Source organism: Grammomys surdaster, unplaced genomic scaffold, assembly GCF_004785775.1.
Source record: "Grammomys surdaster isolate TR1022 unplaced genomic scaffold, NIH_TR_1.0 200, whole genome shotgun sequence".
NCBI lineage: Eukaryota > Metazoa > Chordata > Mammalia > Rodentia > Muridae > Grammomys > Grammomys surdaster.
This window is the reverse complement of record NW_021604645.1, coordinates 698,977-718,868: the sequence shown is the minus strand read 5'-3', so window position 1 is coordinate 718,868 and position 19,892 is coordinate 698,977. Positions and strand designations below refer to the sequence as shown.

The window sequence follows — 19,892 nt, the reverse complement described above, 5'->3', positions numbered from 1 at the left end:
AAAGTTGTGTTTTCATTGACCGGTCCTATTTGTGTTGGAGATTTACAGCAACACTTTATAGTCACATCCTTCTTATACTCATAGAGGAAATAGCTTCTCTTTTAACAGCAGCTTATTCCATATCCTCTTGACACATATAGTGGGCTTTCCATAAATGGCATCTGTTGACTGGCAGAAACTCTCAGATCACTGAAGTCTGGAGGTATTGAAATTAATCATACAAATTTGGTTTTTTGTTTGTTTGTTTGTTTTTTTGTTTGTTTTGTTTTCTCTTGTAGTCCAGGCTAGCTTCTAATTTACTCTGTAGTTAAGAATGACCTTGGGAACCTGTGATCCTCCTGCCAGGACCTTCCTAGTGTTGGAAATGCAAGTATAATATCATATTCAGTTTATGTAGTACTGAGGCACAAACCTAGGGCCTCTGCAGACTTGCAAAGCACTCTATTGAGTTACACATGCTCCTTAAAATCTTTTTAAAACTTACAATACAAAGTAATAAATTTAATTATAAATTTCCATGCATATTTTTGTTGACCCCCCTCATTTCCTTCCCTCTCTTGCATCCTCCAAATCCCCTCCTATTTTGCCAATACAAATAGCATGAAGGAAATTTTTAAATGGGAAAAATATAAAGAATAATGTTAGTTACATCGGTCCCTTCTTAAGTAGCAGAATAAAAAAAGCCACATAGAAACTTGATTTGTATTTAAAGGCATGTAGGGATATGTCTGTGTCATAAGTAATGTTTTTGTTTGTGCACCTAGTGTAGTTTTTTATATTGATCTCACGTGATGTAAAAAAAAAAGGAAAGTGCTGTTGTTTTTAAGTGAAATATGCTTCAAGGTTTTCTTGTTATTTAGAGATACTAGGTAAATTTAGCTTTGTCCTGTGTTGTAGATGAATCATATGAAAGACAGTGGTCAACAAAAGGGATTTCTGTAATCATTCTCTGTGAAAGCTGTTGTTTTTTCCAAAAGAACATCCCAAGAGGGCCATTAGCACTTAGACAGATGGGAAATTAACTGTTTTAGACAGAGGCATTAGGTAGGCCCTAAGAAATCTCCTTCCCCTTTCCTCATTGTCACTAAAATATTTTTAAAAATGTTTTGCATTTATTTATATATATTTTGTGTGCATGCAAATATGTGCACATGTGGAGATCAGAGGATAATCTGCTGGAGTTGGTTCCATCTTTCCATCATGTGGGGTTCAGGGATGGAACTCAAGTCTTTAGGCTTGGGAGAGAAGTACTTTTACCCACTGAGCCATCTTTTTGGCCCAACAATTTTGTCTTTAAAGTTTTCTTTGTTTTTATCTGCTTTATCACTGTGTTTCCTTGGTCTAGAGACATGGTCCAAGTTTTACTGCCTCTGTGGTGTTTATAGAAGGTACTCAAATGATAGACTTACAATTAATTTTGGTTGTCATTGTTTTCTGTTTTATTTTTATCATTTTAATTTTATACTGTAGCTCAGGATGGGCTTGAACTCATCATGTAGCCTAGGCTATCCTAATTCTTGTGTGGATCACCTTATCTCAGCTTCCCAATTGCTAGGAGCTCAGGCATATGCCACCATACTTTAGGCCTTAGAGTGAAATAAAGTGTGCTATATGTGGTTTCAGGAAGATGATTTATTTTTTCTCCAATTCATCCAAACATAAAACCCATATCAAAACAGGCTAAGACTTTTACTAGAACAAAATAGTAAGAATATGTTATGATACTGCCAAGACTTGTGTCTGGTGTCCTTCTTATCACTCCATCCCTAGCGTCTATCCTAAAGCTCTGCTCTGGAGTCCTGATGGTATACTAAGGCCAAGTTTCCTTTCCATTGATCCCTTTTTACAAATGTGTCACCCATATTTTAGCAATTCATTCTTTCCCCTCACTCCACCCCCTGAATTCTCTGAAATAAACCACCCTTCAGAAAGCTCCCCTCTTGTCTCTCCTTGCTCAATCTAACACACAAGCCTAACACACAAAAGCCACTTTTGTTTCCTATATCTAGTCACTCAGCTATTCCCTCTGCTTCTGTGTCCCAGAGGAAGAACCATCCTTTCTTAATTACCCATGCCTATAAATCTATGGTTTGTCTTTTGTGTGTGTGGGGGGGGGGCAAAATGATTTCACTTCTTTTACAAACAGACATATATAAGGAGTACTATCTCCTTGGCCTTACTAGACCCTGCAACATCTTGTACCTTATTGTTTCTCTTCCCCCAACCCTATGTTCCCTTTGAAAAATGTCTTTCAAAATCTTTAAAAACCATAAGTGTATCTCAGCAGAATTTCAAGCAAACACTTGAAGGGATTTTGTTTAGAGAAACAACAAATGGCATTGTCTTTTGAATTCTAAAATTTAGTAATCCAATAGTCTTGCCTCAGTATTTTGTATGATCTCATAGCTGATCATATTATGTGATACAATATATGTAATCATATTGCTTGCATTCCAAGTTCTCTTCCATTACCTCCTTCTGAATAGCTCAAGGTTTCCCTTATGCACTGTCTAAACCTTGTTTCAGTCCTTCTCCTCACAGCCTAGAGGACTTGCACAAGTTTTCCTCACTCCTTAGTCTTGGCAGTGTAGTTTCTACCCAGCCACCATCCCAAGTGTGCTTGAATATTTAAAGTAAATGTGAGGCTTCATGGATTTGCTCAGCTGCCTCCACCTCTGTGATCTTGTCCTTTGATTCTTCCCTTGTTCATACTGTTAAGTGCTTCATTGCCTGATAGGTTCCTAACTCAGGTTGATTTTGCCCTCTAGTGGACATGTGGCTATAACCAAAAAGCAATTTTGTCTCTCACAATGGAAAGGGTAAGGAATGAATCAGACAGGTAGAGTCTAGGAATTCTGCTGAACACCCTGAAGTACACAAGAAACTGTAACTCACAACAAAGATCTATCCAAATCGAGATGTCAAAGATCTATCCAAATCCAAAGACACTGTAGGAAGCCCTGCAGTAGAGGGAGATATCCAACCCCCAAAGTTGTTTGGAAAATTGGAAGCTGAAGATCTGACTCCTAATCCTGATGGTGATTATACCCTGACCAATAACAGACAATCTAAAATCATATCTCTGTTCCTGTAAGTGTTTCACGGCCACGACAGCTTCTCATTCTCTAGGTGTGTAGTACCTAGAGGACAGCCAGGACTCTTCTAGTAGTGCCTCAGTCTGGTTCAGGTACAGGCCTCCTTCTCCTTCCACCTGTGGATTAAAATTCACATGTAGTTAATTTTAACATATCTTATAGCCACAAGAGAGAGAGGAGAAGCCCAACCTCCTACCCAGTCTTTACTCCCCCTCTAACTCCCACTTTCTTCCACCACTCCCCTCCCACTGAGATAGAGTTCTGTTCTACTTACTTTCTGAATACACCAAGAGCCTTTGAAATCCACATTCTCCTCCATTTAGCATGATGCCCAGTTAGAAGAGAGAATGCCACCAGGTAGCACTATGCTTTGGCCCACGTGGACTGTCAAACCCTCTGTGCACTCTCAGTAGCTGACTCACCTTGGAGCATTTGGCATACGTTTCCTGTTAAGATCTGTCTCTGGTTCTGCCCACTGGGGCTAGGGAAGATTTCTGTTAAGAGGCTGTAGAAATCCTTGCTTGAACCTGGTGCTGGCATCCTCTGTAGTCTCTCAGAACTTTCATACGGGTGGCAAATCTCTGTCATGTTAATTTGAGTGAAGCATAAACCTGGGGTTAATTTATCCCAGGTCTCATTTGACGATTTAATTTCTTGTTATATGACTCTCTTAGAAAGTGAGCCTCTTATCCAGTTCACTCCTGGGAGAAACCACCCTAGGCTGATCTGTTTTGGGTAATAGAATTCCCTCAGAACATAAGTACCCTACCAAGTTCGTTCCTGGGGGACTTGAGATAAAGGAATCCTTACTACTTACTAACAGCTAATTCAACTCCTCTGTCAATTCCACTAGATTCTTTGATGAAGTGTTTTTTTTAAACTACTTTTATGATCCAGGCATAATAATACTAGACCTACAACCTTAATACTTTCGAAATGGAGTCAGGAAGATACATAGTGCAAGGTCGTTCTCAGCTACCTAGTGAGTTTGAGCCTCTGCTGAGCTACACGAAACCATACCTCAAAATGGGATGTGGTGGAGGGAGCATAATAAAGGAAGAGAAAACATACTGCTCTTCTTGTGCTAACCTGACATGGAAATTATCTAGTAGACCAGAACAGAAAACCACTTCTTATTGTGATAAAATGGATCTTTGTGTAACACAATTACAGGAAGTAGACAGTAGCTGAGTTCTCTGGAGTCCAATGATCAGCTCCTCTGTACCCTGGAGTCTCCCACTAGTACTCCTCTAAAATTATCTGGAAAACAGCTGGGACTGTTCTCCACCTTAGCCAGAGCTAGGCATGGGATATAGCCTCCAGTATGACTTTGATCTTGGAGACAACTTGAAATGATTCACTGACTCTTTATCCAATCCCATCCTGGCCTTAGAATTTAACTCCCTTCAGATTCTCCACAGTGAGAATCAGTTGACATCAAATAATCCCTTTGGCTTCATCATTTGAGGGCTAGGTGTGTCAAGAGGGAAGAATTTTGTATATTTAGGTATCTAGGTCCAGCAGGCACTAGGAAGAGCATACACATATACATATCACACACACACACACACACACACACACACACAGAGAGAGAGAGAGAGAGAGAGAGAGAGACAGAGACAGAGAGAGAGACAGAGACAGAGAGAGACAGAGAGAGACAGAGAGAGACAGAGAGAGACAGAGAGAGACAGAGAGAGACAGAGAGAGAGGAAGGACATTCTGGGGTTGTGAATGCTAGTGATCTGGAATAAAACAGAAATCATCAAAATTTCTGCCTCCCCATTTCTACCATCCCAATATCTCACACCAAGATTTACCCCATTCTCTTGAAACTCCCGTTTCCCCTTCCCCACTTCTTATATACCCTTCAACCTCCCCCAAAAACTGATTTCCCATTTGTTTGTTTCTTTTCTATTTCACATTCCAAATTCACTAAGGGTTTTGCAGCCAAATTCCCTTCCCACAGTGGAAACAGTTTTCCCTCCTTGAAAAATTCACAGCTTTACACCAAGGACACTCCCAATCCCCAGGCCTACGAAATGCTGAAAATCTCTTGTCTTTTGGTAGTTCTTGGTGATCTCCTCTGTGGATTCCCATATCAGACAGATGACTCATATCAGAGGCCATGGAGTAGGGATACATTTGAGGTGGTCTTTCTGTGCTTGGTAGTTGGGATGCGGGGGGTATGGCTGGGAAGGGGCTTTCATAGGAGTATGTGAATGAGGCTGGGAGTTGGACAGTAAATGGCTCAGAGGAGGCAGTGGATCTCAGATTTAGGGACTGAGAGAAAGAGCACATGGATGTTGCCTTGTGTCTGAAATCTCCTACTCTTTGCCTTTTCAGAGGATAATTTTTCCACTTCACCACTCCAAGAAGCTGCATGAAACTTCCATTGGGCTCCTCTGAGGCCTCTTCTGGGGCAGTTATTGTCCCTGCCAGGGCAGCTTCTGTCATATTTGCCCTCTCATCTGGTCTTCCTGTGGCGGCAGCCATCAACTCTGCCAAGTTTTCTTTCGCACTTGCCCATTGTGTCCTTATCCCTCCTCTTCTGACAACAGCAGGAGGAATGGCCACAGCTGGTCGTACTGCATTTGGGAGAGCCCTCCGCTCCTAGGAAAAAGTGGAAAAAGTTGAGACTTGTTTGAAGAATGAGGTATTGACATAGATGTGAGATAGGAAGGGGTAAGACAGGACCAGGTAACAATCTTACTGCCTGGAAGATCTTCAGTCTCAGTAGGTCTCGCTCTCTCTGTACTTCTTCTAGTTTGGCCTGGACCATTTGAAGGTGGATAGCTACCTCCTTTTGATCTTTCTCTTGCTGGTGGGTGAGCTGCTTCAGGTCTGGTGACAAGGAGAGTGCAGACACCTTATGTAGGCTAGACAAGTCTTTTAGCCACTGCAGCCTGTACCCTTGTAAGCAGCCTTGCCTGTGAGCGAAGCGCACACCCAAGGCCAGGGTGCCCCAGGCACAGGCTTCCCGAGCCTCAATAGGCACCTCACTATCCTCAAGGATGACTTTGAGCTTGTCCTCCACCTCTTCCCAGGATAGGGACAGGTTCTCAAGGTAGAAATCAGGGCCTTTGTCATGCTTGGCCATTTGTTCATGGATGAACATTGACACCTTGCTGTGCCGGAACCCACTACCGAGATCCTCAGGATTCAAGGCCATGATGGCTGAGTGTCTTAAGGGCTTTTCTGGCCCTAGGAGATTAAATAAACCTGTAGTCCTTGCTCCCTTAGCCTCTTGGTGTTAGTACCTCTTCTCTCCTTCAGTGTCTTAATGGCCGTTCGTTCTTCCCGGCTTTCCCCTTCCCGCCCATCCCCTCCCCTTCCCTCCCCTCTGGTCTTCTGGCACCTTCCCTTACCCTCCCCCACCACCAGGCTCTCTGGCTCCGCCCCTCAACTATTCTGTCATAATGGCTCCTGGTAGCTTCTGTTCTTATGTGAATTCAAGGCAGTTCTCACCTTTCCAGTTCTTGATCAGAGGAGTTTCAGGTCGATCATATCTGTCTTCTTGTCATAGGGTCCACCTAACACTCCTGCTAAGGCCTGCTTACCAGGCTTCAAGCAAGAAAGCACAACCTTGTCAGCCTATCTCTTTTCAAAGACTTATGAAAAGGAAATCGTCAGTCAAACTCTCCTGGATTTTAATCAAGAACTATTCGAACTTCCAGTCTGTGAAAGTAGTAAGGAGAACTGGTGGAAGGTTTCAACACATCCTTGGAAATAAGGGAAACTTCCACAAAAAAAAAATCTTCATGCTGTGGGGAAGAGCAAGACAGAAAAGACTTGAAGCAAAAGGAAATGAAACTATGCAAAGAAAAATTTAAAATTCACACATTCTCCTTGCCAGGAGCTTATCCCAAGCAAAGGACTGATGTGCAGTGTTTCAAATGTCTTAAAGACTTCCATTACCAAACTCTTCCAAAAAAACCAAACCAAAACAAAACATCCCCTCAAAAACAACCAACCACAACTTACTACTTCCTAATTAAATGAGAAAAAAATTCAGCAAATTAAATTTTATTTGAATAAATGATAATTCATGAGTTCAGCAATATTAAGTAAGAAACAGTAAAAATAATTCAGAGCATTTCAACCATCAGACAAAACAGAGGGATAGATAAGCCAAGCCTGAAAGGAAAGAAACTACCTGATTGGTTGTAGCTAGGCATTTGACATCCTGGGTGTTGTTAGAGCACTAGGCTGCCTAGGATTAGTTGAAAACCATCTAATTGTTACTGGTGAAAACTCAGGTTTTGCTAGCACTTTTTTAAGTTGAGATTTGTTTATGCATTGAATTGGGCTGTAAACAGGAAACGTACAGAGAGTACCTCATATTGACCTTCAGTTTATTTAACTTATTTACAATTTTACTTTTATTACTTTAATTTGAAGTGTTTTTTTATTTAAAAGAATTAATAGGCATTTAAAGCCATTTTATGTTTTTAGAAAATTGAGCAGAAAGCATTTTCTGTCTACTTTCTTTCTAACATCAATATTGATTTCACTTTTTTAAATTACTGAGCTAATTTAGCACACTACTGATTAAAGTTCAGATGGAAGTTCACTGTCAGAGTATTATAATCTGTAGGACTTGAAAAATAAATCATATATATCTACTATTTTTATCCCTCAATCATCCACACCCCCACCCTATTTCCTCCAGTGGCTCAACAATTAAGAACATTTGACCTCAGATAGAACCAAACATGACTGTCCTCTTCCAGAGGACCTAAGTTCAGTTCCTAACACACACACACACATTGGGTGACATATAGCCACCTGTAACTACAGTTCTAGGGCAACCAGTATCTTCTTTTATCTTCCATGGGCATCCCCTACATGAATAAAAATATTCTTTAAAATACAAATAAACATTTTTAATTGTTTAAAACTTTATTGTTCTCTCATTTATTATAACATGATCATAGTTTTTCTTCCCTCCTCTCCTCCCAGTGCTTCCCCTCTACCTCCTTCCTCCCCATCTGCTCCTCCTCCATTTCCCTTCAGAAAAGACCAGGCCTCCCAGGGATATCAACCAAACATGGTGTATCAAGTTGGAATAAGACTAGGCACCTCCCCTCATATTAAGGTTGGGCAAGGCAACACACTATGAGGAAAAGGGTCCCCAAGGCAGACAACAGCATCAGAGACACTCCCTGCTCTCGATGTTAAGAGTCCCACATGAAGATCAACCTACACACTGTAACATATACACAGAGGACCTAGTTCAGACCCATACAGGCTCCTTGACTGTTCATTTCAGTCTTTGTGAACCACTATGAGACCAGGTTTGTTGATTCTGTGGCTTTTCTTGTATCCTTGACCTCTCTGGCTCCTTCCTTCCCTTGCCCTCTTTGGCAGAATTATCCAAGCTCTGCTTAATGTTTACCTATTTCCATCAGTTCCTGGATGAAGACTCTCTGATGACAGTTGGGTTAGACACCTGCCTATGAGTACAGCAGAATGTCATTAGGAATCATTTCATTGACTCATTTTTTTTGTAAGTCATGTTTGGTTCTATCTGAGGTCTCTGGGCTATGCAGCTCAGGTTTCTGGTCCTCCAAGCCATGTCATAAATGGACTCCCACTCAGGCAGTGGATCTCAAGTCATTTGTTGTCTACTCCTACAATTCTGTGCAACTTTTATCCCAGAATATCTTGTAGGCAGGACAAAGTATAGTTAAGAGGTATTATGACTTAGTTGGTGTTCCAATCCCACCACTGGACATCTTGCCTGGTTATAGGAGATGAACAATTCAGGCTCCATATCTCCCATTTCTAGGAGTCTTAGTAGGGTCACCCTCATAGATTCCTAGGAGTTTCTATTGCACTAGGTTTCTAGCTCATCTCTGAGAAGCCCCGTCCCCCGCCCAGTTCTAGTTGTCTCTCCTAGTTACCAACCACCTGATCCTTCCTGTTCCCAGCCTTACTCCCACACTCTCACTCATCTACCACTGTCCACATACAATGTCTATTCTATTTTCCCTTCTCAGGGAAATTCACAAACCTTCGCTTGAGCTCTCCTTGTTATATATTTTTTATATCTAATATTTAAAGAATTTACTTATTCATGCATTTCATGTATATGAGTGCTTGGTCTTCATGTACATCAAAAGGGGAAATCAGATCCCATTATGGATTGTTGTAAGCCACTATGTGATGGCTGAGAATTGAACTCAGGACCTCAAGTACTCTTAACCACTGAGTCATCTCCCCAACATGTTGCTACTTTTTAGAAAAAGCTGTAATTATAAAAAAAAACTCCTCCCTTTAAACTGAAGAACAAAGTTTCTTAGGGCAGTGATTAGGAAACAACAACAACAAAAAAATGATTGTCATTCCCTCTACAGCAAAGAGCTAGAATTTCAATGACTATTATAAAAGATCCATTTTACTTAAGCTTGAGATTCTTCAGTTGTACTGTAATGCATTGCTTACATTGATCCCCTCCATATTATCCCATGGAATAAAATTGAGTAAACAACTCAAATCCTGTTACTCTGCATTACTATTATTAACTTGAGGCTATGAATTCATACCTCGGAGACCCATGTCTTCTGTCAATAAGTGTCCATGATGTTTGTTAGTTGGAAAATTCATCAAAATCTCTCAGATTTTACAATTCTGACATTTGGGAATGTAATAACCGTACAATCACAATTGCACTTGCTATTGTCATTTTCTTCATATCCTAAAAATCTTAGTGTCATCTAGCCAAAGACCTATTATTAGGATACTATAAAGGTGGAGGTTGAACACATGTCTCTTGATTTTAGGGACCACATTTTCTCAAATAGCAATCTTCTCAAGTATAGTTCATTTTATTTTCTAGGTTTACCTTCACATATCCCCTAACTGTACCATGAACTGTAAGGAAATAAGTGGATGCTTCTGAGTTGGAGATTAACAGTAACATGTCAAAGGCTGGATATTTATATCGGTGGGAGATCAAAACACTTGAGAAAATATTCCCTGTTCATACCTTCAACACATAACTTTGTTTGTTTACCTCATTGTGAAATAGTACATTCTTTCCTTGATACAACGTCATATAAAAAACAAAGCAAAACAAAACAAACCCCCAAACCTCTGAACTCTTCAAAACTCTCCAAACTGAAAGTATTTAACAAAAGGGGATTTTTTTCTAATGACCTTCTATTTCTCCCAATATCTTTTATAGCATAAATACACTTTATTCTTATATTAGATTTTAATATACATTCACATTTTCAGTATTTACAAGTTTTATTTTTTGTGCATAAGTGCATTGTCTACATGTCTGTTTGTACGTGACATACATGCCTGGTGCCTGTGGAAGCCAGAGGACGGTGTTACATTCCCTGGAACTGGAGTTATATGTGGTGGTGAGCAGACATATGAGTGCTGGAATTCAACCTGGGTCCTTTAGAAACAGTGAGTGCTTAACTGAAAAGCTGTCCTTCTAGCTCCAATTTATATTTTTTTAAAATGGCAAAATGAAGGTTTTTTTTTTTTAGATTGTTGATCACTAGATATTTCTGGAATTTACAAAGAAAATGTTTTTAAGTGAAATGAGACTATGAAAGGAACTATTTTAAAAGAATTCTGCTACTAATGCTTCTATTTTTAGGTTTAGTTTTTTCCTAATTCTTTAGATTCTTGACACTTGGTTAACTCATGTGTTACACAAAATCATATATACTCAAACCAAACTTTAGATTTTGTAATGTAAACAACTTGTAAGTGTGAGTTATAATGGATATTTTGATTTTCTTAAGAAAGTCTGACTCTTGCCATTGCCTGAGAAACTGATCAACATTCCCTCTTAAAATTGCCTTTGATAGACAGAAAAAGCATGAAATACAACTTAAGCTAGCTTACATTAAACTTTTGTACAGAAAGCTACGGCATTTATTCAAAAATTTGCAGCAGCAGATTTGCTACACAAGTTAATAAAATTATTCTTAGTATACTATTTATAAACATATACTTCTAATTTTGTCAGCTTACAAAATTGACATGGGTAACCACAAATTAGTCTGGAGGTTAAGGCATGTTAGTACCCATTTCTAAGAGTAACAACCAAGGGATCTTTATCCTAGTTAGATACATTTTATAAAGTTAATTTTTATTCTTCTTTTCATTTACATTTTATTCCTGTTAGTTGATACTTACCTTGCCTGTTCTTTTTCCCACATAATGGCAGAATTAACTATGATAAAAACTGAGGTATCTTTTTTGTTTTGTAAGTTCCAAACTCATGGACCCAAATATCTATGAACAAAAGATTCATAGAAATAAAATAGTCCCATCTGTACTGAACATGTACTGACTTTTTGTTAGTAGTCACTAGATAATATAGTATAACCATTATTTACATATTTGCATAGCTTCTACATTTTATTAGTTATAAGTCATTTGGAAATGATCTAAAGTATCCAGGAGAATGTACATAGGTTATATGCAAATGTATTATCTTCTATTAAAAATAAGCTTAAGCATCTGAAATTTTTTGCTTCAGAAGTATGTTGGGACATCCTGAAACAATTCCCTTATGGATAAAATTCTCCCTGCAAAGATTATAGGTGCAAGTAATTGCAAGCTATTGCTGGAATATCACTGTAAAGGCCCGTTCCTTACATTAAGCTAGAGTGTGTTTCTTGTCCCTCTTGGGATGTGAAAAGGGAGAGAAAAAAATTTATGATCGTCATTCTTGCATACTAGTCAGCCTGCCTCCTCAACCTAGCAGAGCTCTAATTGTACCTAATGAAAGAAAAGTAACATTTTTAGGCCCCATTTGCAGGATTTTTTTTAAATAGAACTTGCCTGAGGCACTTTTCAAAATAAAATCTAAATAATGCAAGATTGTTAGCAGGAACTATGCCAGAGCTGGATTACATGACTAATAAAAATCAACTTGAATCTCAGACTGTCAGGGAGCCTTGATCACACCTCTACTAGGTCAGCCACAGTGACAACAGGACTCAAACTAGGCCTTGTCTTTAAGTTCCAGAGACCTTGGTTATCACCAACCATTTCATATTAGGGATTGTTCATGGGTTAACAAGCAATTTGTCAGCCAGTATTGGCATGCCAGTGAACAGAGCCAGAATGAGTATACACAGGGCCCTGGCCTAAGGTTGTTTGTGTTTTAAGGGTTAGGGGGGATTGAAACATTTCCTCCTGCAACTCATCAGCCATCTTAAGGGTGAGTCTCATGCCCTTATGGTCATCCCAAGTTAATACAAGTGCTACTCACAGGGTCTAAGTCATTTAATCTTTGGAGAGGTTGGAGATTGAACACATGAGAGCATCTCTTGTGCCTGCAAATTCTTGCCTGGAGGTCTGGGTTTTATTATAGAAAACATTTGTCCAAAAAGCCTACCAGAAAATTTAGTGGACCATCATTAACCTATTAACCTCCAAAGTTCTGACCTTTGTCTTGTAGCTAGTATTTTATAGTACCTGAAAGTTTCTTTTCATTTGCTCTCCTTTTTGTATCTAATTCAGTATATCTTTTTGAACCTTTTATAATCTCCTGGCCCTCTGATATTTGATTTGTTCCACAAATTAACATCTGCAGACCATTTCCTGTCCAAGTAACTTTTCTAACCTACTGGCTTGTTTTAACCCCTTGCAGTTATTGTTCTGTTTGTAAATATAGTTGTGATTGCTTGTGATTATTATATAAATATATATTATTGCTATTATTCCTTGATGATATAGATAACAATGTAAGCTATACTAAATATTCTGATTTTATAGTCATAATTTATTGAATAACTCATATATGACAAAGAGTATGCTGGATATTTTACATATTTTATTTGACATGATGGTCTGGATCGGGCATGTATTATTAGAATTCTACTTTTAAAATGTCAACTAGCTTAAATTTTAATTTAAAATCTTATGAGAATTTAATATATTAAAACTATATTTATGTCATTTTTACCCCTCCTTCTCCTCTAAACTCTGCTCATGTTCCTCACATTCTCACTTCCTCTTAAATTCATGAACTCTTCTTTAATCATTTGCTCTGACTCTGACTCTCTCTCTGTCTCTGTCTATCTCTGTCTCTCTGTCTCTCTCTGTCTCTCTGACTCTCTCTGTCTCTGTCTCTGTCTCTGTCTCTCACACACTACCCACAACATATATACATATATATGAATATGCTTGCTGATTATATTTAGTGTTGCTTGTATGTGTATTTGTTTAGGACTGACCACTTGGGATTCAATAACCTATGAGGGAGTTTATCCCTGAAAAAGACTGAATCTTTTTCTCTCAGCAGCTATTAATTTCCTATGGCTCTTCATCTAGGGGTAGGTACTTGAGATATTTTCCTCACCCAATTTAACATATCACCTTCTTTGATGAGAGATATATCTAAATATGGGAAAGGATTAAGTATTTAAAATTCAGTTATTAATTACACTGGTTAAGAAAGTGGCAGTAAGTAGGTTCTCCTCTAGGATCCATGATATATACAACCATGGGTAGTTGGCTAGGATTACAGCATCAGGCATGGATTCTTGCCTATTGAGCTGTCTGTACATCATTTATAGAGCTATTGGTTACCCTGTCCCCCAAAAAATATATGTTCACTGTAGTGCCATTGGGCATATTGTGACATGCTAGTCATTGTTGAAGTTCATAGGTTTTACAGCTGAGTGGTACTATTGATTGTTTTCCTCCCTTGGAAGCTTGCATAACACCTTTAGATAAGATGACAGTTTTTATGATTGGGGTTCCTAAGTGAGCTCCAGGTCTATTCTTACAAGTCCTTTGTTTAAAGTGTGTGATGTCTTCAGTAATAGTTACCTTCACGTTCTGGGAAACAACCAAGAACATGGTCAATAGTCAAGTTGTTTTACAAGATTCTTGAACTTGAAGAGAAGTTTTTAATGTTTAGCATAGGGTTTTATTTGTGTCACTGAAATAGCTAAATCTTGTCTGTCCTAGTTTAAAGTTGGTGCTTTGTAAAGAAACTTCTATATTATATTTGTCCTTTCTTTTACCTTATTTTCTGCTCAGTGATAAGTGCATTTTGGATAGTGAACTTATTTTATGGAACTACACATTCTACCTATTATTTCTATTATTGATAATTCTGGGTTTTAGTTTTCTTTTTCATGGAAATAACAGTGGGAAGACATTAAATAAGTAATGAACACTCTTCTATCTGTATGGTTTAATATAATGAAGAATATATGATCAAAATAAGTAATGAAGGCTTTTCTACCTGTACGGCTTAATATAATGGAGCATATATGATCAAGGAATATTAAAAACTCAGTGGATAACCGGCAGATGTGACCCTTCTGTGTTAAGTACCATTTAAACCTGTGACCACTTCTTTATGCCCTTCTGCTGTACTTTTTATCTTCCAAACATAGTCAGTATATTTTATTCATTGCCAATATACTGTGACAAAACTCTGTCTACTCTTCTTCTAGTGGTCCAAGGCTAAAGTTATCTAGCTCACATTTATATAAGGAATTTGATATTTGATTGGTATATGAATATGAAATAACAAAAAATTTTTTACTAAAAGGGATTGATGCAAAACAAGCACAAACACGGAATGACTTTTAAATACATACATTGCAATGTCTATTCACTTAATTAATTGACATTAGTTTATCATTTAGTACCTATTCACTTAGGAACCCTAAGTTCCAGGAATAAAATTTCGAGGCAGAACAAAAGAGCATTTCTGCTAATTATCTTATGCTCGCTGAATAAACAGATATTAGATGATCAAGGAAAACAATAAATGTAAAAGCCTATGGTTTCTCCACAGTGAGAGTTGGCCTTACTTGTAAGATTTATGATTAAATGCTTGCACTGATATATAAAGGTCAAAGCTTTTATAGAAAAGAAATTTGCTCCGAAAATGAATGCCTTCTGCAGATAAAGTATGCCAGTATTTAAATTTAAAGTCAGGGGTTGTGTATAACTTCACTGCATTTGAAGAAATTTTCTGGTATAGTGTCTGGGGGTTGGCTCTGGGCCTCTTGAACAGGCAGAGACTGTTCACCTGAATTAAGATGCATATGGTCAATAGGGAATCTATTAGTAGCTAGTTGTTCCTGTCTACTGTATCTAGGGAAGAACCTCATCAGATGTCTGAGCAGCAGTGAGCTTTCTGTGGAAAATGGGTCTCTGAAGCAGACTGATAAGGAAACGAAGTCCTTTAGTGGGAATGAGTCTTACCAGCATTCACCTAAGACAAAGGGATTTGGTATTGGGAAGAATGGAGATTGCTAAAGAGAAAATAGAGGGAGGAAGGGAGGGAGGGAGGGAGGGAGGGAAAGAGGGAGGGAGGGAGGGGAGAAGGACTGACATTGTTTGCTTTCCTCTTCCTTATGGCTTGAAGATCTATCTGGCTGCACCTTTTCAATGATACACAATCTGTCTTTTCTTGGAAACTTGAATACACTAAAAATGTTCCAGAGCCTCAAAAAAAGCCTATGGTTTAAAAAGCCACTGCAGATCCATCTTGATGAACGGAGGAGAGGTGGTTATAATGGGCTAGTCATATATGGCCTTGTTGGTAGCCAAGGGACTTAGGATTTAGGAAAACACTTAACATTGGACTTCTATAAAACTATTCACTAAAGGCTACAGTGATTGAACCAGTAGTTACTTTTCTTTTATGAGACTCTAAATGGTGACTTTAGTTCTATGACATTAAAAATAAGATGTCTAACATCTGATAAATTTAATAGTTTTTTTCAAATTATTTTTAGATTAATTAATTTTGCTATATGTGTATAGGTGTTTAACTTGAATGCAAATATGTGCACCATATGCATGTTCAGTACCTGTGGAAGCCAGAAGAGGGAATTGCATCCCTGTAACTGAGTTATGGATGGTTATGAGCCACCAAGTAGGTGCTGAGAACCAAACCTTGGTTCTCTGCAACAGCAACAAGTGCACTTATCTGAGTCATCTCTTCAGCCCCAACCATTTTTTTTTTTAAATCGCAGTTGTTTGGATTCTGGAAACTCATATTAAAGACAATGGAAAGCAGTGTAATACAGAACATACTGCTGCTGTAGCTGAACATCAGGACTTTTTAGTACAATTCTCTGATAACACTTTCCGAGTCCCAGTTTATGAGTGCTTTGTTTGTAATTATCTTCGCTGATTATGTTTATTTGTAAACAGAATGTGTGTAGCCATCTGCCTTTCTGTGTTTTGTATGTTTGGAATGTTGTAAAATTTCAATGGATGACCACTAAACTATGGATGGCACCAACCATTTGAGGTCCTCTTTAAATGTGTAGTTGGCATGCTAACTCTGTCCGAAATAGGACTTTACAGCTACTTTGATTTGTACAGCTACCATTGACTCTTCCCATTTTTAGTAATAAGTTAATGTTAATTTCAATGTGGTCCTAAAATATCCTCCATAAAGAAAGATTAAACACTACTACTGAGATTTACAGATCAGTCTTGACAAGATGCTCCAAACCTCTTTTCTCATGCATTGCAGTTTCTCTTTGTGTAGTTGACAAAGGGATACTCTGGCCTGTGTAGAGAAAAATCATGTACACACAAACAAAACAAAGATAGGATACTTAATTATTTATTTAAAATCATTCAAATTCATTAAATGTAGGTACAAATTTTTGCAACCTTACTTTTAAAAACTTTTCAGCCTCTGAAATTGGTAGTCTTTTTCTTTGATTATTATCATAATACCCATATATATATATAAACAAATATAAAAATAAAACTTACTATATTTATTTTTGTTGTTTGAGTGTATATAGCTTTAGGATTGACCCCTTTTGTAGTGTGTAACCTAATAGGGCTTCATCCCTAAGGAGAAGCTATCTCTCTCTTACCAGTCATTAGTTGATTATTGATCTTTGTCTAGGGGTGGAACTTTCAACCACTAGCCCATTTCAAGAAGCATTTTAAACACATATATATGGTTTTAGAATGGGTTTCTTGTGGTAGGAAGACTTACCCTAAATGTGGGTGGCATTATGAAATTAGGTCCTGTAATGAATCATGCTCAGAATAATTGTCCTAGATGGCTATAGATACTGTCAAATTGACAATTATCATCAACCATTGCAGTAAGCAAGGAGGCTCCCTTCCTTCAAGATTTCCAAATGTGTGAGTCTGTTTTGTTACTTCAGACAACTTTGTTCACCACTGGTTGAACTGAGTCTTATTCTTGGGTGATGAAAAACAATTTCTCTTGTGATGAGTAATGATTATCTCAAACTCAACTAGAAATATATAGTTTTGTTAACTTAGTGATTCTACCCTTGGGAAAGAAGTGTAAATTTGAGTATACTAGCATATTCACTGCAATCTTAAATATCATTATAAAAACGTAAGTAAAAGAAAGGCTATATATGTTAACAGGTATCCTGTATACATATATACATACATACATCTTAAGGAAGGAACTGTTTGGGTAGAAACCAATGTTAAGTTCAACAATCACTAGGAGAACTATCAAAAGATAGATGAAGAACATAAATGTCTATGACCACAGTTCTCATATGGGTCTGGCAACATTCCTCCTCAAAGTTTCAGGAAGCAGTATTTATTGCTAGGAGTCAAGTGTTACACTTTCATAGATTGCTACATCTAAGCCTTGAAACTCTGTAACTATCTCATAATCAGGAATGTTCCCATCACCATTTTTGTTTCACACTATTTTGTTGGTTGAAGACAAAAGTTGCTATGTGTTGGTTTGATGTCATTTCTTATTTCTAGACATGCCCTAAATGGAAAAATCAATAATCTTGAAATATATAGAGTACAAAAGTTGTAAACAGCCAATAAAGCCATTTTCTTATTTCTTTGTTCCTACAGAAACTCCACATACTGCATGAAGGTGTCAATGTCCTTGACTGTTGCAGAGAATGAATCAGGCCTGTGCTACAATAGCAGGATCCGCTACTTAGAGAAATCTGAAGTTACTAAAAGAAAGGAGATCTCCTGCCCAGACATGGATGACTTTAAGAAGTCTGATCAGGAACCTGATGTTGTATGGTACAAGGTAACTCAACATGAAGTTATATTTTTTAATATTATTGAATAGCAGCCTTGGGAATTGAGATGGAATTGCCATTTTTTGATATTAAACAGTTTTCTGGGAAGAATCAACAGATTTATAACTAATTGCCTTAGAGGTGTCACTGACTTTCTTGCATTTCCATCAGCAGATGTCAGAGGATGACTCACTTTGCCCAACTGTGAAAAAGTAAATAAAATTTCCACTCTAGCAAATAAGAAAGATAAAGACTTAAAAAAACCCACAGAACAAATTAGTTGATAAACATATAGAAATATTATGTTCCATGAAGAAGAAAGGGTCATCATTATCAGTAGTACCACCTATGAAGGATAACCACTGCTACCATGATGCACAATATAAGCTACTACAGTAGAGGCAGAAGTGACAAATAGACTTTTTGTTGCTCATATAAACACAGCTAGGAACACAGTTAAGGTTATGGTTAGCTGGGCATAAGCTACATTCAGACGTCTAATGGAAAGGCATTGAATGAAGAATATATTTACTGAGGTAGAGACAGTATTGCGAGAAACATGAGAGGAAGTTGCTAACTCTTACTCCTAAGGAGCAGTCAGTGGAACCCAGAAAGAATGAAAGTGATCTTTCAAGAGTAATAGCTTTAGAAGAACATATATGAAGGTAATAAAGAGGAAAAGAGAGGATATAATAAGTAACATAGCCTATCTTAACACCTGCCTACATTTCTGAAGCCAGTTGTCTCCTCCTCCCATTAGAACACAGGACAAAAGCAAATAGGTAGAATTAGGCCTTCAAGTGAACTAGACTTAGACTATAGCACACAAGGACAGGCCTGGTAGAAAAGTAGAGAATAATTACACACATTTTAGATACATTATTCTTGGAACAATCCTGGTGCCTTATAGTTGTAAACTATTTTCTAGACCATAGCACTTGCCACTATATACAGCTTTATATATGATAGCCATAGTTGACCAAGTACATGTTTTATAGGTGATGTGTGCATTATTGGACTCAATTTCATAAGAGTTGAATTTGGCTGTTTCAGTAGGATTCTGTGGCCCTACACTTCCCGGCAATTCCTATACCTGAACATCCAAAGCTGGTAGAAAAATTTCCATTTACAACCATGTTCATTTTTACACTTGGAGTAACTTACTAACAGATACCAAGAGAATGGCTCAATTATCACTTCCACTCTTTTTTCTTACCAAAGACAATATTATTACAAGTAATATTTGTTCCCCAAGCAGACTATTGGAATTTAATGGGACCTTTTATACTATCATCAATTCTGTCACATCTATTAAGTAATTACTATATTCCATTCCCTACAATAAGCTTGGTATATACATTATCATATCTAAATGTCAATAAAATTCAGTATGGTGTTTTTATTCTTATTTAATAAAGAGAAAAAAATATAGAGATCCAACTATTAAACTTATTTATTGTATATATATATATGCATGCACTGTAGTTGTGTTTAGACACACCAGAAAAGGCATCAGATCCCATTACAGATAGTTGAGCATCACCATGTGAGTGCTCCGAATTGACCTCAGGATCTCTGGAAGAGCATTCAGTGCTCTTAAACACTAAGCCATCTCTCCAGCCTGAAAAAGCATTTTCTTAATTACTGTCCTTTTCTACAATAATTCATTTTTGATCATGCATCCTTCTATAAGATGCAGGGCTCATGAAAAACAGCCATGCCCTTCACCCAAAAAGAAGTAAAAAAAGAGTTCACTTCAATTTTATAGGAAGGAAAGGGGAGTTGA

At 37.7% G+C, this 19,892-nt stretch overlaps 2 protein-coding genes across 2 annotated transcripts in view; one reads left to right on the top strand and one right to left on the bottom strand.

Annotated features, from left to right (window-relative positions):
* The window catches only part of Il1rapl2 (interleukin 1 receptor accessory protein like 2), a 1,099,213-nt gene that overhangs the window by 581,274 nt on the left and 498,047 nt on the right, over nucleotides 1-19,892 (top strand). Inside the window, exon 4 of the mRNA XM_028770319.1 lies at nucleotides 17,928-18,114. Coding sequence (XP_028626152.1) covers nucleotides 17,928-18,114 — 187 coding nt within the window. The remainder of the gene's footprint in view (nucleotides 1-17,927; nucleotides 18,115-19,892) is intronic.
* Nucleotides 4,991-6,417, bottom strand: Tex13a (testis expressed 13A). The gene is made up of 2 exons (XM_028770320.1): nucleotides 5,806-6,417; nucleotides 4,991-5,705 (listed from the first exon to the last, which is right to left on the bottom strand). The coding sequence occupies exons 1-2, from the start codon at nucleotides 6,262-6,264 to the stop codon at nucleotides 5,028-5,030; spliced, it is 1,137 nt and encodes a 378-aa protein (XP_028626153.1). The 5' UTR covers nucleotides 6,265-6,417; the 3' UTR covers nucleotides 4,991-5,027.